Below are 23,409 nucleotides of genomic sequence, written 5' to 3' on the forward strand. Positions count from 1 at the left end.
GGACTCCACTACCCAAAAGCTCTCTGCCCATGAGACTAGGTGGGATACTCTCCTCAAAATAAAAAAGAAGATCCCACCAGCTCGGCCTTTTCGGCAGCAATCAGCCTACCAACGCCGCTATGTGGCTCGTCCTTTGCCACAGGCTCCTCAACAGCCTAGACGCCAGCGCCAACAACAACGGCAAACTCCTAGGCCAGCACAACAGCAACAGGTGAAGCCTCCTCCTCCACAAAAGTCTACTCAACCCTTTTGACTTAGTTCTCCAGGGCATAGCCAGTGTTGTACCATCTGCCCATCTTCCACGACCAATAGGAGGATGCCTTGCTTTATACATAAGCCGTTGAGAAATCATCACCTCGGATCAGTGGGTCCTCAACATCATCCGCCACGGCTATTCTCTCAACTTTCAGACTCTTCCTACCCAAAGTCTTCCCTCCTTCTTCAAGAGGTTCAATCCCTCCTCCTTCTGAACGCCATAGAGGAAGTTCCTCTAGATCAAAAGGGGCAGGGATTCTACTCCCGTTATTTTCTAGTCCCAAAAAAACAGGAGATCTCAGACCCATCCTAGATCTTCGCGATCTCAACAAATGCTTGGTCAAAGAAAAATTCAGAATGCTTTCTCTGGCCACTCTTTACCCTCTTCTCACTCAAGGCGACTGGCTATGCTCCCTCAATCTCAAAGAGGCATATACTCACATACCGGTCAATCTGGCCTCCAGACAGTACCTCCGCTTCATGATCAATCATTGTCCTTACCAATACAAGATGCTGCCCTTCGGTCTTGCCTCCTCTCCGAGAGTGTTCACCAAATGTCTGATTGTGGTGGCTGCCTTTCTACGCTCTCACCACCTTCAGGTCTTTCCTTACCTGGACGACTGGTTGATCAAAGCCAATTCCTCTCAGACAGTGCTCCTGGCCACCAACCAAACCATCCTATTTCTTCAACTTCTGGGGTTCGAGATCAATCTACCCAAATCTCATCTCATCCCCACTCAGAGACTTCAATTCATTGGAGCGGTGCTGGACACAGTCCTCATGAGAGCGTTCCTACCGTCCAACCGTCTTCAAACTCTTCAATCTCTATGTCAGCAGGTGCTTCCTCAACGTTCCATCTCTGCATAACAAATGATGATACTCTTGGGTCACATGGCCTCCACAGTTCATGTCACACCCTTCGCACGTCTTCACCTGCGCACTCCTCAGTGGACCCTAGCTACCCAGTGGTCCCAAGCAACGGATCCTTGCTCTCGACACATATCTGTGACATCATCTCTTCGTCAATCTCTACAATGATGGTTGATATCCTCAAATCTCTCCAGAGGTCTTCTATTCCATCTACCTCCTCATCAACTTGTCATCACCACCGACGCCTCTCCTTATGCCTGGGGGGCTCATTTGAACGAGTTCCAAACTCAAGGCCTTTGGACAGCCCAGGAAATGAAGCATCACATCAGTTTCCTGGAACTCAGAGCGATGTTTTATGTCCTCAAGGCCTTCCAGCATCTTCTCTTTCCTCAAGTCCTCCTGCTATGCACAGACAATCAAGTTGCGATGTACTACATCAACAAGCAGGGTGGGACAGGCTCTCGCCTCTTGTGCCAGGAAGCCCAGAAGATTTGGACTTGGGCCACAGATCACCAATTATTCCTGAAAGCTGTCTACATTCAGGGAGAGCAGAATTCCTTAGCGGACAAACTCAGCAGAATTCTCCAACCTCACGAGTGGACTCTCGATCCTGTAACTCTACAGTCCATCTTCGCTCAGTGGGGAACTCCTCAGATAGACCTCTTTGCAGCTCCTCACAATCACCAGCTGCCCCTCTTCTGCTCCAGACTCTACTCTCCTCACCGTCTGGTAGCGGATGCATTTCTCCTAAATTGGTCCAATCTGTTCCTGTATGCTTTCCCTCCGCTACCTCTCATGTTGCGAACCTTGTTCAAGCTCAAGAGGGAACAGGCCACCATGATTCTCATCGCTCCACGATGGCCCAGGCAACATTGGTTCTCCCTTCTACTTCAACTCAGTTCCAGGGAGCCTATTCTTCTTCCTTTGTTTCCTTCTCTGCTTACACAGCATCAGGAGACCCTTCTGCATCCCAACCTCCAGTCTCTGCACCTGACAGCTTGGTATCTCTCGGGCTGACTTCGAATGATACTCTTTTGTCTCAGCCCGTTCGTTCTATTCTGGATGCCTCCAGGAAACCTGCCACTCTGCAATGTTACCATCAGAAGTGGACAAGATTTTCTTCCTGGTGTCTTCTTCATCATCATAATCCTACGTCCCTTGCAGTGGAGACCTTGTTGGATTACCTTCTTTCTTTGTCTGACTCTGGTCTCAAGTCTACTTTCATCAGCGTCCACCTCAGTGCTATTGCTGCTTTTCATGAGCCAGTTCATAGAAAACTCCTTTCAGCTCATCCTTTGGTTTCCAGATTCATGCGGGGTCTTTTCAATGTGAAACCACCTCTTAAAGCTCCCCCTGTAGTCTGGGATCTTAATGTGGTTCTCTCCGCATTAATGAAGCCTCTGTTTGAACCTTTGGCTACAGCTCCTTTCAAGTTTCTCACTTGGAAAGTGGTCTTCCTCATTGCTCTAACCTCTGCCAGGAGGGTCAGTGAGCTACATGCACTAGTTGCGGATCCACCTTTTACAGTCTTTCATCATGACAAGGTGGTTCTGCGTACACATCCAAAGTTTCTCCCTAAGGTTGTCTCTGAATTCCATCTCAACCAATCCATTGTTCTGCCTGTCTTTTTTCCAAAACCTCACTCTCATTCTGGAAAACAGGCTCTGCATACTTTGGACTGTAAGCGGGCTTTAGCTTACTATTTAGAGCGTACTAAGCCCCACAGATCATCTCCCCAACTCTTTCTGTCCTTTGATCCGAATAAATTGGGACGTCCTGTTTCTAAACGTACGTTGTCTAATTGGCTTGCAGCGTGCATTTCATTCTGTTATTCTCAGTCCGGACTGACACTGGAAGGTTCTGTCACGGCCCATAGAGTTCGAGCTATGGCAGCATCTGTAGCTTTCCTCCATTCCACTCCTATCGAGGAAATCTGCAAACCTGCTACTTGGTCCTCAGTTCATACTTTTACATCTCACTATTGTCTGGATGCATTCTCCAGACGGGATGGACACTTTGGCCAATCTGTTTTGCAACATTTGTTTTCCTAATGGCCAACCTTCCCTCCATCCCTCTTTTTGTTAGCTTGGAGGTCACCCATCAGTCAAGAATATGCTGCCTGCTTGTCCTGGGATAAAGCACGGTTACTTACCGTAACAGGTGTTATCCAGGGACAGCAGGCAGATATTCTTGCGTCCCACCCTCCTCCCCGGGTTGGCTTCTTAGCTGGCTTATCCTAACTGGGGACCGCGCGCTTCTGTCGGGTGGGAAGGCACTCGCGCGGTGCGGCCTACTAGAACTTTCCAAGTTCTTAGAGTGCAATCACTCTAAAATTGTCCGTACCGGGGCTCCGTCAGTGCCGTCACCCATCAGTCAAGAATATCTGCCTGCTGTCCCTGGATAACACCTGTTACGGTAAGTAATTGTGCTTTCTGTTCTGCTCTCCCCTTTTTTCTTATGTTTCTTTGGTGTTTTTCAACTCTCTTCGGGATTTTCTTTGTGGCCGGGAGCATTTCTTCAGCTCTGCCTGCATAGAGAAGTTGCAGATTCCAGTCTGCAGCTGACAGGCCAATCCCTGGTGGTACCTGGTGGCCAGCCTGCATTTGTTTCTTTGGAGTTCAGGGACATCCCTGCTTTTTCTTCACCTACTATTTAGCAGGGTTCGAGCACAGGCTTTAGGCACCCTTAGGAGGCTTACTGGTGTCTTGCATTGTGCCAGCTGTGTTTTTGGCCTCCACCCTTCCCTTAGTGCATCTGTTGGTCTGCGATGCTGGAAGTATGATCAGACACTGTGTCTTAGTGGCAGCCCGAAGATCAGCATCAAAGAGGCATTCCGTGTCAAAGAGAGGCTCTAACGATTTGAGGCCAATCCTGGACCTTAAGCATGTAAATGCTGCGCTCAGGATCCCCCATGCTTTCGCATGGAGACAGTACTGTACAGTGCAGTCTGTCATAGCAGCAGTGGCCTGGGAGAGTTCCTTGCCTCTCTGGATCATACAGGTGCACCGGAAATTCCTCCAGTTTCTAGAAAATCGTTACCAATTTTCAGCTCTGCCTTTTGACCTGGCAATGGCTCCTCGTACCTTCCCCAAAAGTGATGGTGGTGGTAGCAGCTCACTTGAGGAAAATGGGGCTACATATTCACCTATACTTGGATGATTGGCTGATCAGAGCCCCTTCATTGGTCAAGGGTCGGCGCACGGTAGATAAGGTAATCCAAGTCCTGGAAGACCTGGGTTGGATTGTGAATTACAGGAGAAGCAATTTGACCCCGACACAGTTCCCTGGAATTACCTGGGTTTCTTGTTAGACATGGCAGCTGGCTGCGTCTATCTTCCAGAGGCTCGCAAACAGAAGTTATGCTCTCAGATTTCTTGTCTCCTGGATAAAACAGTTCCATCAGTGTGGGGGTCTAAGGTGGCCACAATAGATGTGGATCCTTGGGAAAGGGTGCATATGCATCCCTTCCAGCACGTGTTGCTCTCACACTGAGCTCTGCAGACAGAAGCATTGCAGACAGCTCTTCTTTGTACTGTGGAGGCCCGAGGCCAGCATGAATTGGTGGAACATGCTGCTGCGGATTGCATTTTAGGTGGTTGTGACAATGGATGCCAGTCTCCATGGCTGAGGAGCCCATTGCAATCGTCCCATTCAGGGGCATTGAATGCCCTCTCAAAAGGAATGGTCAATCAGTTGATTGGAACTGCGGGCCATTCGCTTGGTGAAATTACAGATGACTGGATGGTCAAGCAGTCAGTCTTCTCCAACAGTGCGACAGCAGTGGCATATGTCAATCACAAGGGAGGAACCCAGAGTGCTTCTCTGGCTCAGGAAGTCTGCCTGCTCTTTCTCTGGACAGAGTGTCATCTTCAGGGCCCTTTCGGCAGCGCATGTGGAAGGCGACAATGTTCAAGCAGACTTCCTCAGCAGACAGATCTTGGATCCGGTCGAGTGGGCACATATTCTTTGTGTTAAACAGTGTCCCATTTCTGTTAAGGTGCATTTGACCAGGTGTTTGGCTGCCTCATAGGTCAAGGCAAGGGCACTCTCCCCTGAGGAGATTTATAGAGCAGCTACTTGGTCCACTCTGCACACTTTTGCCAAATTTTACAGCGTAGATGTGGCTATGAGACAGGACTCCTGCTTTTTGAGTCCTCAATCTTGTGCGTTAGCACAGGCATCCTGCCCTAGGTGTTTGGGACTGCTTTTATTTGTCCCACATGTCTACAATGACTCGTCTATTGTACTAGAAAAAGATTATGTCCTTAACTTGATGATATCTTTTCCAGTAAATAGGTAAGTCATTCTAGACTCCTGCCCTGTTCTTCCTCCGCCTGCCTACTGTTTCATTTTGCTTATGTTTCTCCAAGTTTAATTCTTGGATGCCAGTCAGCCCTTTGGGGCCTTGAATTCTGTATATATGTTTAAATTGCATACAGGGGTCCTTCCTGAGCTGCTTTGATGCTTATGTTGGCTGTTTGATGCTTGTTCTAGCAGAACAGTTGATTTTTGGGAAAGTTCCCATTGGTGATGGAGCTCTTTATGCTTGGGTACCAACTACAGGTGGCAGCAGAGCTCCCAGTGAAGTAGAGGCGAGTCGAAGAAAAAATCCGGAGTGGATTCCTTCTGCTCGCGATGGAGGCAAAAACAGTGACTGAGTTCAAAAATACATGGAATAAACACAAAGGATCCCTAAATAGAAAGAGGATAGTATCGACACAAAACGCGACAGATCAAAAACTAGAACGGCATTTATGATACGCAGGAATGGTGCTTAAATAGAAGCCCAGCAGCGGGGAAGTGAAGACGATGCCAGACAGACTTCTGTGGTCTCTGTCTAGTATAGAGCAAGATGGATTGGGGGGAAGGGGCTGGAGTTAGCTGTGATGGCGACTCTAGAAGTGCGACATTGTGGGGCAGTGTAGCTGATGCTAGACAGAAGGATCAAGAGCAATTATATGTGTTTTATGCAACTTTCAAATCATCTGAATACACGTGTTACCTATCTCTGGGGAGGGAAAGACATACTGAAACTTAGCAAGTGAAACTAATTACTGGTACGTTGCCTTGAGAATGAATGTGATCGTTGGGCAGACTGGATAGACCACACAGGTCTTTTATCTGCGGTCATTTACTATGTTACCTTCTTTTGAAAATTCAAACAGTTTGGTGCTTTAGAGTTTTAGGCAGAGCCCCCTCTGAAAGCAAGTTCCAGAATATAGTACGTAGCTACTTCTGAGAAGACTTGTTAGTATGGATGATGCCTGCCATCTGCATATGAAGTTGCTGTGGCCTGCTGCAGGAAAAATAGTTCCCTTGCAATCGGGCATATACCCCTGCCCTCCCCCATCTTGTATCCCGACAGGGATTCCCTGTTTTGCAATCAGCTGCTTCAGGGGATGACCATCATTTCACTCCTACAGCATCAAAGTGGCTGCTGACAAAGAGAGAAGCAAACATTTAAAACCTCCACATGATCACGTCATTGGCGCTCCAATACATTTTCAATCTCGCCAATCAGATAAAAGCCTTCTGTTCAATAGCAACATTCAAACCTTGTGGATTCATTTTCTGTAATAGAGAAATTAATTTTTGTTCTCTTTGTCTCATCTGACAATGGATATTGCCCCGACTTTTCATCTTCTTTAAGTTGCTCCAATACCAAAATACTCGGAAAATTCATGTCCCTTCTCCATGCTGTGAGAGTCTAAAGGTTCCAACAATTTATGAGCATTAACACAATGCCTGTGCTAAATCAATCTTGTTTTAAGTAATTGTGAGGCTTGCCTCCCATAATAAAATCCACAGGGACAAATTAATAAATATATTACTCTGCTAGAAAAGCATGAGGTGTGAATACAAAGTGAAGAATTTCAGTACAACGATCATGAAAAATGGATAACTAACACTGAGCATGGAGGGGATAGGGACATTGAATAATGTTGATGATGAAGGCAGGGAGATGGGCAGGGGAAACATTAGAAAGGGAAGTATAGGAGACAGAGAAGGGAGATGCTGGCTTGAACATGGGAAAAAAACATATACACAGAGATGGAAGATGAATGGTGAGCATGGAGAAAGAAGACATGTCAAATAGTCAGGAGACCCTGGCAAGTGAGTTAAGAGTAGACAGACTGAAACATAAACCAGAGCCTGAGACCAGTATGATGTGAAGAATAAAATGATTAGAATATATCAGATTTTAAATATGTATTCCTGCTAGAGCTGGTGTTAGCCTAGGCTTTGCAATCCCCAATTATGTCTGTGCTGCTTTAGCTTCCAGCTAGCTTAGGGCTCTCTCTAAATAAGGGGTAGTTGCCCTAGTTGCTCTCCCCTAACACTATTCCTGCCATGTGTGACTGAAGTATTTATTCTGTTAGCTTGATTTTTTCTATGTAGCATTCTGTAGTACCAATTTGACTTCAGTTTTCTCAATAGTGGAGGGGACTTTTGTGAGGGGGAAGATAAGGGATACAGGGGCTTTGCTGATTTTATAAAATGACAATTGTACAGAATAGTTTCTTTTTATACTTTAATAAAATAAGTTCAGTATAAAATCATAACTATTTAAGACTTATGCAGATGGGATCAGATGGTTTGTGGGAATGTGGCGGGGACGGGGACAATTTTTTCCAGCATCATTCTCTGTACTCTGCCCCTGAGAATGGATGTATAGGCTGAAGCTGAGGCCTGGAAAATTTGGTGTCCTAGTCACCTGCCTCATTCAAGTGAAAAGATGATGTGCCTACACATGTACGATAATACTGAGAGATGCTTAGTTTTATCAAGTAGATGTTTATTTGGCAATTTCACAGACATTCTTGCTTTCATTTTTTTCTATAACTAACACTAATATGGCTATCTATTTTCATTTCCTGTCATAAGAATAATAATTTTTTCTTTTGTAGTGTCGTCTGTGGTGCCATCACAAAGCCATATCAAGCTGATTTCAGAGAATTTGTGCCACAAGCTCACCTGGGAAGCTGGAAACCAGAGCACTACCCCAACACATTACAAAGTGCAGTTCTTGATTTTTAAGTGTGTTAATATTGTATCTGCCATGCTTCTTTCAGTCCCCAAAGTATTAATTTTTCTTCTCCCCTCATTTGTTTTTATATGGGGTCTTGTTTGTCAGTAATTGAAAGAGATCTTTTTTTTTTTTTCATTTTGAAGTGATCTACGAGTGTTTAAAACTAGTGAACTAAGATCTCCTGGTATGAAAATTTAAATCCTTTTAGCACTATCAGCAGGGCTCATGATTTCACATGATGCTGCAAGAAGGGCCACAAATCTGGGGTCCAGCTGAGATTTACAGGCAGAGGCTGGAAGAGGCACATTTAAAGTCCCTCTTGTCTCCCCAGCTGATTTTTCCTCTTGAATTAATAGAGGAGGAGAAGTTAAGCGGTGATAGGCTCAGGATTAATCTAAGGAAATACTTTTTTACAGAAAGGGTGATAGATGCGTGGAACAGTCTCCCCGAAGAAGTAGTGGAGACAGACTGTGTCTGAATTCAAGAAAGCTTGGGATAGGCACGTGGGATCTCTTAGAGAGAAGAAGAGATAATGGTTACTGTTGATGTGCAGATTGGATGGGCCATTTGTCCTTTATCTGCCATCATGTTTCTATAATCATAAAGTTCTATGACCTCACAATGAAAGTGTTAAGAGCCTTAGCCTATAGAGAGAGGAGGAGATGGTGATGCTAGTGCTGCCCGATTCACGATTCGAATCGATTCACCAATTTGGGTGAATTGAATTGATTCATTTATGGAAAAAATCAAACTCACCGATTTGTTGGGCCCCTTGTAAACCCATTTGGGCTTTTCCTCTGCTGCGGTGCCACTGGAGTCCTTCATCTAATGTAACTTCCGGTTTTGCAAAAGAAAGGACTGTGGCAAAGGGAGCGTCGAGCATACTTCTGTGTGCAGTGTGCGCGCCTGTGTGGATCGTCAGCAGCACTGCAGCAAGCAAGTTGATTTTTATACTTGGCTGGCTTGTTCCTGGAAGCATTTCTCCTCTCCACATCTATTGTTAGTGTAAGTAAAGAATCTCTGCCCTAGGCCATATAGGAATTGGGGGGATATATGGGGCCTCTTTCTTTGGGGATGCTCTGGGCCTGGGGAAGCTGAGAATCAGGGAGGGGGAATATGGGGCCTCTTTCTTTGGGGATGCTCTGGGGAAGCTGCTGGGGAGGGGAAATAAGGGGCATCTTTCTTTGGGGATGCTCTGGGTCTGGGGAAGCTGAGAATCGGGGAGGGGAGGGGCTTTGGTTAAATGTTTAAACTTAAAAAGCTGTGTCATTGAAAGTGAATCGAATTTAAATATTTATTTCTGAATCGGGCAGCAATTGTGGATGCTCTGGATGGGCAGACTGGATGGTCATTTGGCCTTTATTTGCCATCATGTTTCTATCTCTAGCTGCTCTGCTCCTCTTGTAGTGTGATTAGCTCCCTCCTGTGTTTTGCAAGATGAGCAAAACATTCCCGCAAATCGTGTCTTGCAAACCGAACGTTGACTCAATTTGTGAGTGCCCCCCCCTGTGATCCGGCATCCTCCCCACTCGTGTGCCTCCCCCCCCACTGCTGATGTCAGAGGCAGGATCGCGGCAGAGGAAACAGCTCTGAAGGCCTATAGCATCTTGCAGAGATCGCTAGCACAAGTGATCCTCTCTGCAGGCTGCTGAAATGAGGTAAATGGATGCGCGGGAGGTAGGAGGAACACGCAGGCCTTCCAGGGGGCGGGGGTCCAGGCCTTCAGTGGGGACAGGCAGGCCTTCAGGGGTGAGGTGCAGGCATTCAGGGATGGTGGCACAGGCCTTCAGGGGGGACAGCCAGGCCTTCAGGGGTGGGGTGCAGGCCTTCAGGTGAGAAGGGCCTTGGTGTAGAAGTACATGGAGGGAGGGAGGGAAGGGGGGGTTCAAAGAGACATGCATATGCCGGACTTTGGGGGGAAGAAATAATGGATCTAAAAACAGAGGATAGGGAGAGAGATGGTGGACAATGGGATTTAGGGAGGGAAGGGACAGAAAGGGAGAGAAGTTGGACACAAGGTCCTTTTGTGTGTCACTGTGCTCTCACTTGTACTCAAGAGGAGCCTCTGCCCAGCAAACCTATGAAGGTGCCAGACAAAATTTTTCCAAAACCAAGGTTCAGGTCCATGCTCTGCATTGCCAGCCAAAAAGCCGCTCCTCTGAAGTTTGGAGATTGGCTTTCGGACTATCTGGAGGCTTGGGAACAGATAATAACAGACTGCTGAGTCCTGGACATTATCAGAGGGGATTACAAGATAGAGTTTGCATGCCCTCCCTCCAACTGGTTCATGGACTAGCCAGCCAGCCAGAGAAAACATTCTGAGCAACATTACACAGGTTACTAGATATTCAAGGGATGGTGTGGAGGGAGGGATAGAGATACTGGATAGGAGGGTAGTTGGGAAAAGAAAGGGAGAGATGGTGGTGGGGAAGGACAGAGATATGCTGGAGGAAAGGGTAGTTGAGAAAAGGTGGATCTGTGGATGGAGACGAAAAAAGGAAAGATGCCAGACCTTCGGGGGAGGGAAAAGAAATGGAAGGGGAGGACAGAGATGGCAGATGGATGGTTAACACGGAGAAAGAAGGAGACCATGGCAAGCAAGTTATCGGAAGACAACCAAAGCTGGGGACCAACAAGATTTGAATAATAACCAGACAACAAAAGGTAGAAAAAATAATTTTATTTTCTGTTTTGTGATTACAATGTCAGATTTGAAATGTGTATCCTGCCAGAGCTGATGTTATCTTATATATTCTCAATAATTGTTTGAAGATATCTCAATACAAAAATATTCACAGAGTCCAGTACAGAATTCACCCAATCAAGATGAATTATTAATGAGGTCCGGAAGGTGTATCAGACGGCCCAACAAACAGAGATGTTTGAAGGGAATAACTCTTCATTTGCCCCACGGTACCTCCTCCTCCGTATTAATTTTACTTTTTTTACTTTTATCAATAGTTACTGTCACTTTTAGTCATTTCTGGTGCTTAAGTCTTCTTATTTCATACAATTATTCATGAATCTTAATTCTGAATACTTAGCTTTCAGCCTTGAAAAACATTCCCCTGAACGCCAACGCGTTTCGAATTCTTTGTCAAGGCGACCTGGGGAAAGCTGAAAATCCAAGAAACAGCATAATTAGCACTATAGACTTAGCAGTATACATATTTAACTGCGGAAAAGCTAAATCCTCCCACTACTTAAACATTACAGCTTACCTATTGTTGTGAACATACATTACATACCGCCGCACAACTTATCAAAGGACAAGCCGCAGCGTTCTGACTCTGGAATATTAAATACCCCCCCTGAATGACGACATATCCGGGGGGAGGGGAAAAAAACCTCATCTATTCTAACCCACAGAAAGAATACCAGCATTAGATTAAAGGTCCGCTTGCGCTAACCAATCGGATGACTCATTAAGCCCCTTAGGCGACATAGTATCTAATTTGAACATCCACCGGAGTTCGCAACGATTAAGCCTCCGGGCAGTGATATTTTTTGTATCTGGACTTCAACGGAAGAAGATTTGATTCAGTTTATTGAAGCGTTGAATGTCCTGGACAACAATATTAAATTTACAGCTACCATAAAATATCAAGAGATTCCGTTTCTGGACATTCTAGTTAAGAAGGGGGCTACCCATCTTTATACTTCATTATACAGAAAAGAAACAGACCGTAACAGCTTCTTACGTTTTCATAGTTTTCATCCTGAGAACTTAAAGAAAAGCTTGCCTATTAGTCAATTTTTGAGACTGAGAAGAATTTGTTACTCTATAGATGATTTTCGTGTGCAAGCAAGAACTATGAAAACGAGATTTTATCAACGTGGATATCCCTATGCTACGGTTCAAGATGCATTTAAAAGAACAAAGCATGCGCATAGAGAGTGGCTGTTACATGATGCCAGCAAAGATGAAAATCTTCTGGATACGGTGGCCTTTGTGCAGGAGTTTTCCACCCTTGCCCATCGGGTCTCCCAAATCGTTAAAAACACTGGCATATCCCTAGGTTGGTGATTCCCACTTTGGACGATCATCCTATTTGTTCTTATAGGAGAAGAAGAAATCTGGGCGAATATTTAAATCATAATAAATTCCAGGAGAGAGTTTGGTTACAAAGTGGGAGTCACCTTCCGTGTGGCCAATGTCAATGGTGTAGTTTTACTATACCTGGGGAAGTTTGGACCCATCCTAGCACTGGGGAAATATTCAAGATTAAGTATAATACCACATGCAATTCTGATAACGTTATTTACGTAATTCAATGCCCCTGTCCAAAGCTGTATGTGGGCAGAACTTCTCGTCCCATATGGGTCTGTCTCACGGAGCATAAATCTAGAGTTCACACTCACAACGAGTCGTCCCCGCTTGTCCGCCATTGGATAAGTTGTGGTCATACTTTAAAAGATCTGAAGTGGCGAGTTTTAGACCGCATTATAGTAGGGTGGGAGGGAGGGAACACTGCCCGGAGGCTTAATCGTTGCGAACTCCGGTGGATGTTCAAATTAGATACTATGTCGCCTAAGGGGCTTAATGAGTCATCCGATTGGTTAGCGCAAGCGGACCTTTAATCTAATGCTGGTATTCTTTCTGTGGGTTAGAATAGATGAGGTTTTTTTCCCCTCCCCCCGGATATGTCGTCATTCAGGGGGGGTATTTAATATTCCAGAGTCAGAACGCTGCTTCTTGTCTTTTGATAAGTTGTGCGGCGGTATGTAATGTATGTTCACAACAATAGGTAAGCTGTAATGTTTAAGTAGTGGGAGGGTTTAGCTTTTCCGTAGTTAAATATGTATACTGCTAAGTCTATAGTGCTAATTATGCTGTTTCTTGGATTTTCAGCTTTCCCCAGGTCGCCTTGACAAAGAATTCGAAATGCGTTGGCGTTCAGGGGAATGTTTTTCAAGGCTGAAAGCTAAGTATTCAGAATTAAGATTCATGGATAATTGTATGAAATAAGAAAACTTAAGCACCAGAAATGACTAAGAGTGACAGTAACTATTGATAAAAGTAAAAAAAGTAAAATTAATACGTAGGAGGAGGTACCGTGGGGCAAATGAAGAGTTATTCCCTTCAAACATCTCTGTTTGTTGGGCCGTCTGATACCCCTTCCGGACCTCATTAATAATTCATCTTGATTGGGTGAATTCTGTAATGGACTCTGTGAATATTTTTGTATTGAGAGCTGATGTTAGACAGAGAGAGGAAAAGTATTTTTTGTTTGTTTATTTTGTTTACACCATAGCGCCAGTGTGGTTAGGAGAAGGCAAAGGGGGTAAAGAGGCTATAAAATAAACCCACCAAGATGTTTGAAAAAAAAAAAACAAAAATCCACCCAACTGGGCAGGAAAATCGAATTGAAAAATCGATTCAATAGGCTGAATCGAATCGAATTGAAATTTTTTCCTGAATCAGGCAGCACTAGTTAGCACTACTCATTTTACCAGCTACATTGTAACAATTCATGCAGCAGTTTATCTAACAATTGCAACAAAGTAACATCTTGTTATTTGAATTGGAACTTTACATAAAAGATCTTTAAATAAGGTTTATATGATCCTGTCAACTTTCATATTCCAAAAGCGTCTCCAGAGTAAAAATGAGAGGCTGAAATTGGGAGGAAAAGGATTTAATGTTTCATATGTAGAATTGAAGTGCTTTTATGGATTTTATTGTATTACATTTTATGCATTTTCTATATGACGTTATAAAACTAATAAACAGTTGAAACAGAAATGATGTTTGAACACAGAAGTTTCACACTTGCAACGTATTTATTCATTCATTCAATTTTCTAAATCGTTCTCCCAGGGGAGCTCAGAACTGTTTACATGAATTTATGCAGGTACTCAAGCATTTTTCCTTGTCTATCCTGGTGGGCTTACTATCTATCTAATGTACCTGGGGCAATGGAGGGATTAAGTGACTTACCCAGGGTCACAAGGAGCAGCGTGGGTTTGAACCCACAACTCCAGGGTGTTGAGGCTGTAGCTTTAACCACTGTGCCACCACTCCCACACACTCATGCATCTGTTTCCAAATTTAGGACTTTAGAACGGGGACTGAGAGACTGTCTATGCCGCTGAAAACTAAGCTTAGTTTTCAGCAGCACAGACAACTGAAACCCCACCTTTTTGATATAGCCTTCAATCCTTAACCCTACTCCTTGGCTCTCCAACCCAGCCTGCTGATTAACTATTCCCCTTAACTGTAACCATGATATCCTGTTTGTCTGTCTTGGCTGTTTAGATTGAAAGCTCCTTCGAACAGGGACTGTCTTCTTTATGACTGTGTCTGTACAGCGCTGCTTTTGTCTGGTACAGCTATAGAAATAATTCATAGTACGAGTAGTACTATGTTTCACTGAAAATAAGACACTGTCTTATATTAATTTTGGGACCAAAAAAGGCACTAGGTCTTATTTTCGGGGATATCTTTATTTTTTTCATGTACAGTGATCATCTCTCCTCCTTTCCTCCATCCCAATTCTTCCTATTTCATTTCTCTCGCCCCCACTTATGCATCTTTCCTCCCCTCTCACCCATCCCGTTATGCAGTATCTTTCTATCCCTCCCTCCCATCCCTTGTGCAGCAGAACTCTTGCAGCTTCTACCCCTCCCTCCCACCCGTCCCTTGTGCAGCAGAATCCTTGCAGCTTCTAGCCCTCCTTTTCTCACTCCTCTCCCCGCCATGTAACATCTTTCTATCCCTCCTCGCCGACCCATCTCTCCCTCCCATCCAAACCACCAAACCAAAAAAAATACCTTATAAGAAATTGGCAGCAATCTAGACAGGCTGCTTCGCGACCTTCTATCGCCCAGGGTTCCTCTGCCACGTTGCTAATTACATCATCAGCAACAAGGCAGAGGAACGCCTGGGCGATAGAAGGCCGCGAAGCAGTCTGTCTAGATTGTTGCTGACACTGCTGGTTTGTCATAAGGTATTTATTTCGGTCTTGTGGTTCGGATGGGAGAGAGAGATGGGTCGGGGGAGAAACGCTGCCGGCAACTAGGGATTATTTTTTGGTGTAGGGCTTATATTAAGACCTACCCTGAACATCATGCTAGGTCTTATTTTGGGGGAAACAGTAGTAGTGTGAAGAGTTTCAGTCTTTGGGAAGCAGAGCTGAGATTGTAATGTCATAATGCCTTAGAAGACCGGACGGAAACTACGCGGTAGCGGATTCCGATAAAGCTGAACTGCTGAATGAATACTTCTGCTCAGTCTTCACTTGCGAGGCACGGGGACACGGTCCACAGTTAAAGGCAAAGCAAAACACGGAAGACCCATTTCAGAATTTTGAGTTCACACCAGGAGACGTTTACAGCGAACTGACGAGACTCAAGGTGAACAAAGCCATGGGACCAGACTATTTACACCCAAGAGTGCTCAGAGAGTTGAGAGATGTCCTGGCGGAACCGTTGGCCATGCTCTTCAATCTCTCACTAAGTACGGGGAAAGTTCTATTGGACTGGAAAACAGCTAACGTCGTTCCTCTGCATAAAAAGGGTTGCAGGGCAGAGGCTGCGAATTATAGACAGGTTTGTCTCACATCAATCGTGTGTAAACTCATGGAAACACTAATTAAACATAAATTAGACACGATCTTGAATGAGGGGCGTCTGCGGGATCCCAGTCAACATGGATTCACCAAGGGTAGGTCCTGCCAATCCAATCTCATCAGCTTCTTTGACTGGGTAACAAGAAGGCTGGACTTGGGAGAGTCCTTGGACATCGTGTACCTGGACTTCAGCAAAGCTTTTGACAGCGTCCCACACCGCAGGCTGCTGAGCAAGATGAAATCGATGGGGTTAGGAGAGACACTAACTGCATGGGTCAATGATTGGCTAAGTGGCAGACTTCAGAGGGTGGTGGTTAACGGTACCCTCTCTAAAACATAGGAGGTGACCAGCGGAGTGCCGCAGGGCTCAGTCCTGGGTCCACTCCTTTTCAACATATTCATAGGGGATCTGACTCAAGGGCTGCAGGGTAAAGTAACATTATTTGCTGATGATTCCAAGTGAATGCAATCTACAGGATATATGGCGCAGGATGCTATGGCGCAGGACCTGCTTTCATTAGAAAGTTGGTCCTTGACCTGGCAGCTGGGCTTCAACGCCAAGAAATGTAAGGTCATGCACCTCGGAAGCGGAAATCCATGCAGAGCTTACACCTTGAATGGAGAAACTTTAACCTGGACTACAGCAAAATGAGATTTAGGAGTAATCGTCAGTGCAGACATGAAAACTGCCACTCAAGTGGAGAAGGCTTCATCTAAGGCACGGCAGATGATGGGTTGTATCAAGAGAAGTTTCATCAGCCGGAAGTCTGAAGTCATAATGCCGTTGTACAGAACCATGGTGAGACCTCATCTGGAATACTGTGTGCAATTCTGGAGGCCACATTACCGTAAAGATGTGCTCAGAATCGAATCGGTTCAGCGGATGGCCACCAGGATGGTCTTGGGGCTCAAGGGTCTCTTGTACAAAGAAAGACTGAACAAATTGCAGCTCTACACTCTCGAAGAACATAGGGAGAGGGGAGACATGATTGAGACTTTTAAGTACATCACGGGACGTGTCGAGATGGAAGATGATATTTTCTTTCTCAAAGGACCCTCGGCCACAAGAGGGCATCCGCTCAAACTCAGGGGAGGGAAATTTCATGGAGACGCCAGGAAGTACTTCTTCATGGAAAGAGTGATTGATCATTGGAACAAGCTTCCAGTGCAGGTGATCGAAGCCAGCAGCATCCCAGACTTTAAGAATAAATGGGATACCTATGTGGGATCCCTACGAGGATCAAGTCAAGGAATAGGGTCACTAGGGTATAGACTTAAAGGGGAGGGTCAGTAGAGTGGCAGTAGTCTTAAAGGGGGTCAGTAGACTTAAAGGGGTGGGTCAGTAGAGTGGGCAGACTTGATGGGCTATAGCCCTTTTCTGCCGTCATCTTTCTATGTTTCTAAGAGCCAACCTCATCAGTGATGTCACAATGGCTTGATTGTCTTGTACGCCTCTCTGCCCTCCAACCCAGCCAGCTGATTAACCGTTCCCCTTAACTGTATTCATGACACCCTGTTTAGATTGTCTCTTGAGCAGGGACACTTTTCTTCTTCTTTGTAACTCTATATAGCACTGTGTGCGTCCGGTAGCAATATAGAAATAATTAATAGTAATAGTAGCAGTAGTAGTGCACTCTACTTCATGAGTTTGTCTTTCAATGAACCCATTTATAAGTTAAAGTTACTTAAATAGGTGCTGCCATTTTTCAGTAAAACCTCCACCATGTTCATTAGGATGCCTGCATTGCACTGAGCTGTTTCATAAAAGCAGTCTTTATAGTAAAAAAAGAAAAAAACAATAACCCAGAAATGTGGTGTACATTGGTGTTTTCCAAATTTGTTCTGGAGTACCCCCTTGCTAGTCAGATTTTCAAGATATCCACAGTGAATATATATGAGAGAGATTTGCATAAAATGGAGGAGGTGTATGCAAATCAATTCATGTACTATTGTGAATACAGGCAATCTCCGTTTATGAACATCTGACTTACATTGGACTTGTACTTAACGAACAGGGGGGTCCTGTTCTATCTTAAGTGTCCTCTCTCTCCCAAGTCCCAATGCACCTGCTTCCCTCTGGTGGGTGTTTACCTTCTTCTGGCTGGCTCCCTCCTCCTTCCAGCTTCAGTCTTTTCTCTGCAGAAAGCCGCAGGCAGTGGCTCCTACACACCTCCTGCGGCTGAGCCAGAGCCATTCCCTCTGATGTGGGAGGAGTTTCCTCCGATGTGAGAGGGTAAGCTTCTGGTAAGCCGCTGCCCGCAGCTTTGTGCAAAGAAACTACTTTGGCTGGAAGGAGGAGGGAGCCAGCCAGAGAAGGTAAATATCTGCTGGAGGGAGGCACAGAATGGAGGGGGAGAGAGGGGTGCATTGGAACTCGGGAGGGAGGGGAGAAGGGCACGTTGGGATGAGGGAGGGAGCACAAACTTCAGACAAAGGATGGAAGGAAGGAGAGAGGGGGCATGAACTTGGGACACAGAATGGAGGAAGGGAGGGGGGTATGAGCGATAGGACAGAAGAATGGAGAGAGGGAGGGAAAGAGATGAGGTAGGGAATAGAACGGGAGAATTGGGTGTATGAGTGAGAGGGAAAGAGTGATGGTGTACATGGGAAGATGAAGAAAGAGAATTGTTGGGCATAGGGAGGGAGAAAGAACTATTGGACATGGTGGTGGGAAAGGAGTGAGGTAAAGATGCATGGGGAAGAGAGAGATGAGAAGGAGCAATATTAGATGTGGTGGAGAGGGAACAGTGAGATGGAAAGGAATGTAAGAGGGGCCTCAAGGAGATGGAAAAGGAAGGAAGAATACTAGGATCTGAGTTACATACAAATTCAACTTAAGAATGGTTTAAAAAAACGGAACCTGTTCTTAACCTGGGGACTACCTGTATCCTGAAAATTTGACTGATAAGAGCATACTCCAGGACTAAACTTGGGAAGCACTGATGTGCACTTCTGAAATGCTGCTTAGTGAGTTTGTTACATCTGTTAGCTTTTAAATACCATTATCAAGATTCAATTCCAATTTGAATCTAGGAAAATAATTTTGTGTTAAGTTTTTTTTAAACAAAATTCTTGCTAGAAATGGCTTTCTTTTTAAAGTAAGAAAGAGTTGTTTATGAATCCATTCTTAATTGTGTTGTTCTTGCTCTTTTTTCTTGGGAAGGATGCAAAGTACCTTAAACCTTTAGAGCTGAGAGAGAGAAAATAATTTGTTATTAATATTGTCCTAATTTACTTTTTCTGCTTTAAAGCCAGGAAAGAACATGGAACAATTTAACAGAATGTTTTGATACCGTCCACTTAAGCTGTGACCTGACAAAGATGATGATGGATCTCTTGGGAAACTATTTATTCAGGGTGCAGGCCTACACTGAAAATGGAACAGCACTTTGGATGAATTACAGTGACATTTTCATTCCAATCATGCACAGTAGGTCTTCTGTTTTAGCATTTTAGCATGTTATATAAGGTCTACAGTGTAGCTGGCATGCAAGTACCAGCCTCTCTGTTTATAAAATTACCCTTCTTGCAATACTAGGGTTACCAGACGTCTGGTTTTACCCGGACATGTCCTCTTTTTGGAGGACATGTCCGGGCGGCTTTTCAAATCCCGGAACTTTGTCCAGGTTTTTTGTGGGTTTTTTTTCAAATTCTTTATTCATTTTTTCATCTTACAACAAGTACACAATATTACATCATTTAAAACTTTTACACATCACTTGAATTTCTTTCTATTGTCATCGTAAATACATAAATTTATTCCCTCCCCACCCACCCTTCCCACAAATATTTCAATCAGAAATATCATTTTGTATTCTTATCTATTGATTAAATCTTTAAATAGATCTTTATACCATTCCCCATCCCCCCATGTATAAATATACTACCAGTGGAAAATGATGTCTAATCATTACAATAATTTGTCAATGGCCCCCAGATCTTTTTAAAATTATTATAATTCCCTTTCTGTATAGCAATTATTCTTTCCATTTTGTAAATGTGGCACAACGAATTCCACCAGAATGTATAGATAAGATTATTGTAATTTTCCAATTACTGGTGATATGTTGCATGGCAACTCCTGTCATAATCAATAGAATCCGGGTTTTGGAAAGCTTCCAGCTCGGGCCATCATCAGTAGAGCATCTGTGCATGTGCAGATTCAATGTGATGATGTTGCATGCATGTGTGTGACATCATCACATAACGCATGCACAGATGCCCTCCTGATGGCAGCTCCGAGCACTTGAGGGGGCAGGACTGGGGGTGAAGCTGAGGCAGAACAGGGCATGATGTGAGCAGAACAAGGCAGGGCTGGATGGAACTGGGTGGGCCTGGGGTGGGGCCATGGGTCCGAATTTTATAAACAAAAAATCTGATAACCCTATACCAGGAGTCTCAAAGTCCCTCCTTGAGGGCCACAATCCAGTCTGGTTTTCAGGATTTCCTCAATGAATATGCATGAGATCTATGTGCATGCACTGCTTTCAATGCATATTCATTGGGGAAATCCTGAAAACCTGACTGGATTGCGGCCCTCAAGGAGGGTCTTTGAGATCCCTGCCCTATACAATACAAGATGAAAAAATCTAGGGTACCTAGATGCAGGTGCCTAAAATTTGGCAACTGCTTATGGTCTCCTGTTTATGCAGAGCTATCAGTGTACACAATTCATATACTGTATATGGGATAAAATTACACTGAATAATGTGTGTATTATTTTTATTACAGCTGTCTTGGGTCCACCCATAGTCTATGTTGCTGGTTGTGACAGCTGCCTCAATATCACAATCCAGCCTCCAGTCTGCCATTTCGGGTCACCTGATAAATGGACTTCTCACTTTGTACTCCATAAAGCGCATTCTGTGCTTAATTATAGGGTTGCCTTAATTAAAGCTGGCATTATGAATCAGGTAATTAATTTACATAGGTGCAGTCATCAAAGCATGAACCTGATCACTCATTATGGCATGCAGCTTGAAAGACAGACCAATTAATGTTTTTGTTTGTTTGGGGGTTTTGTTACATAGTTATGGCAATCTGGCTTAACTATTTCTCCTAACAAAGGAGCCACCATAAGATACAGGATTAAGACCTTAAGCCATGGTAGAGGTTTCTACCTTGGATTGGCAAGGTAACTGCTCTGATGCTCATAGAAATTCTATGAGCGTCGGAGCATTTACCATCTCCAATTCGCGGTAGAAGTCCAGTTATCTTTATTGTTGTGGAGACACACAACACATAAAAAGGTCAGCCTGCAGCTGTGAGCAGCTCCAACATGTTGCCACAGGCTGAATATTGGGCAGTTTGTTTTTCCCACACAAGTTGGAAAGGGGAGGGTGAAGCCTATGACAGTGTTCCACACAAGCGTCTAATAAATAAACATGAGGGCCCTCAGTTTTGGCCCCAAAGTGACTGACTGGGTCAGGACCTGGTTGAGTGGCAGGCAACAGAAGATAGTGATCAGTGGAGATCGCTCTGAGGGAAAGGGATGTTAACCAGTGGTGCGCTTCAAGGTTTGGTTCTTGGGCCTGTTCTTTTTAACAGTTTTGTAAGCAATATTGCTGATGGGCTAACTAATATGATTCACTTCTTTGTGGATATTACCAAACTCTTCAAGCTCTTCAAGCTCATCAGTAGACACTCCTGATGGTGTGAAAAACATAAGGAAGGATCTAATGAAGCTTGAGGAATGGTCTGAAATTTATCAGCTAAGATTTAATGCTAAGAAATGCAAGGTCATTCAATTGGGCTGCAGAAACCCGAGGTAACAGTATAGTTTAGGGCAGCGGTCTCAAACTTGTTGCCCATGGGCTGCATGCAGCCCCCCGGGTGCTTTTTTGCTGCCCACAGTCTTGTACCCGATCTCACACTCTGGGCAGGAAGAGAGGCACTGGCGTCAGCTGACTTGCAACTTCCTACAGCTGTCGCATATGTCGGGACTCCTGTCTTCGTGTATCTGCCGAATACACAGAGGTAGGAGTCCCGGTATATGCGACAGCAGCAGAAAGTTGCAAGTCGGCTAACACTGGAGCCTCTCTTCCTGCCTAATGTGCGAGATTGTATACAAGACTGCGGCTGCAAAATACAGGTATTGCTGGACAAGGGGTGCAGGGAAGGAAGAAGGGGTACTGCTGGACATGGGGTGCAGGGAAAGGAGAAGGGGTACTGCTGGACAAGGGGTGCAGGGAAGGGAGAAGGGGTGCTGCTGGACAGGGGGGAGGTAAAAGGAAGGGAGAAGAGGTGCTGCTGGACCTGGCAGAAAGGGAGGGAAAGGAAAGGTGCTACATACTGGAGGGGAGGGTGAGATGGTGCATGGGGAGAGAGCATGTTGGGTTGGGGTGGGAAGGAGGGATACCACTGAGGGAAGAGGCAAAGACATAGAGAGAAAGCATACAGGAGGCAGAAAGTGTTGGACTCGTGTAGAGAGCAAGATGGATGGGGAGGACAGAAAGGAGGGAAAGAGAAATGTTACACTGGGAAAGAGGGAGAGGGCAGAAAGTGGAAAGGAGGGAGAAATGTTGGACTGGGAAGGGGGCCAGAAAGGAGGAAGGGAAGGGAGATGGACTGCAGTGGGCAGAAAGGAAGGGAAAGAGAAATGTTACACGGGGTGGGGAGAAAGAGAGAGATGTCAGACCATGGAAATAGGGAGGGAAGGAGAGAGAGATAGGAAGGGAAGACATTGAAACATAGATTTTGAGAAGAAAAATTGAATGTTAATGCCAAAGATGGATGCAAGGCAGAAAGTGAATATGGAGAGAAAAACAGTTAATAGACAAGAAGGCCCTGGAAACATAGGGGGTCCTTTTATCAAGGCATGGTAGTGGTTTAACATGCGGAATACCGCGCGTTAAACCACCGGCCGCGCTAGTTGCTAATGCCTCCATTGACAAGGCGTTAGTTTTTTGGCTTGCCGCGGGGGTTAGCGCGTGATGAAATGTCCGACGCGCTAACCCCCATAGCGCGCCTTGATAAAAGAAGCCCATAATTAAAAGCACAGAAAAAGACGGACAGAGTGGATCCAAGATGGCGACAGCATAGGTTGGCTGTGCGTTTGCTCCAGAGAGTCTCCTCTTAGCACAGTCATTTTATTGGCATTTCAATACAATTTCCTACCTTAAAAATGCTGAAACAGAGTGGGAGAAGCATCTCCGGGACCTCACGACGCTCCGGGACTCCCGTGGTTGGCAACATTGAGGAAGTCATCCAGCGCATGCAGGGCATGCCGATAGTGTCAGAGAGAACCCCGCTGGAGACGCTGCAAGAAAGCGGCACGCAGCAGTCCTCCTTGGACCTTCAGCCCTGCACGCGAGCACCACACCCGCATCCCCAAACTACCAGTTCCCCGAGGGAGGGGGAATTTCTGGGAGTCTGAGTGCTTCCTCCTCCGGTGGCAGTGGATATCATTGAGGGGAATAAAGATTTGGTCTCCCAGCATTTCCAAGGGAGCCTGAATATGGAGTTGGATGACCTAACAGCTACTGGGACTGGTTCAGCCCAGCCAGAACAGCAACGGGGGACCTCGGTTTTTTCCTTGGCCGCTCAGCCTTGTGTGGCTGCAGCCTTTTTTTCCTGCCTTATGTCCCTGCCTGTTACCGGGTTCAAAAAGTGCACTCAATGCGGTCGAGTGCTTTCCATCACTGACCCGCACCGTTGGTGTATACTTTGTTTCGGTGTTGATCA

General features: G+C 45.2%; 1 protein-coding gene across 8 annotated transcripts in view; it reads left to right on the top strand.

Moving 5' to 3' along the window:
• IFNAR2 (interferon alpha and beta receptor subunit 2) overlaps positions 1–23,409 on the top strand; it is a 101,127-nt gene that overhangs the window by 33,726 nt on the left and 43,992 nt on the right. For 4 of the 8 annotated variants that reach the window (XM_033948525.1, XM_033948521.1, XM_033948522.1 and 1 more), the window contains exons 3-5: positions 8,034–8,163; positions 18,978–19,156; positions 20,458–20,639. In XM_033948525.1, coding sequence (XP_033804416.1) covers positions 8,034–8,163; positions 18,978–19,156; positions 20,458–20,639 — 491 coding nt within the window. Of the gene's footprint in view, positions 1–8,033; positions 8,166–18,977; positions 19,157–20,457; positions 20,640–23,409 lie in introns of those variants that run through there. The other 4 variants (XM_033948524.1, XM_033948526.1, XM_033948528.1 and 1 more) reach the window with 4 other exon arrangements.

The sequence above is a fragment of the Geotrypetes seraphini genome, chromosome 6 (genome assembly GCF_902459505.1).
Source record: "Geotrypetes seraphini chromosome 6, aGeoSer1.1, whole genome shotgun sequence".
In the NCBI taxonomy this organism is placed as follows: Eukaryota; Metazoa; Chordata; class Amphibia; order Gymnophiona; family Dermophiidae; genus Geotrypetes; species Geotrypetes seraphini.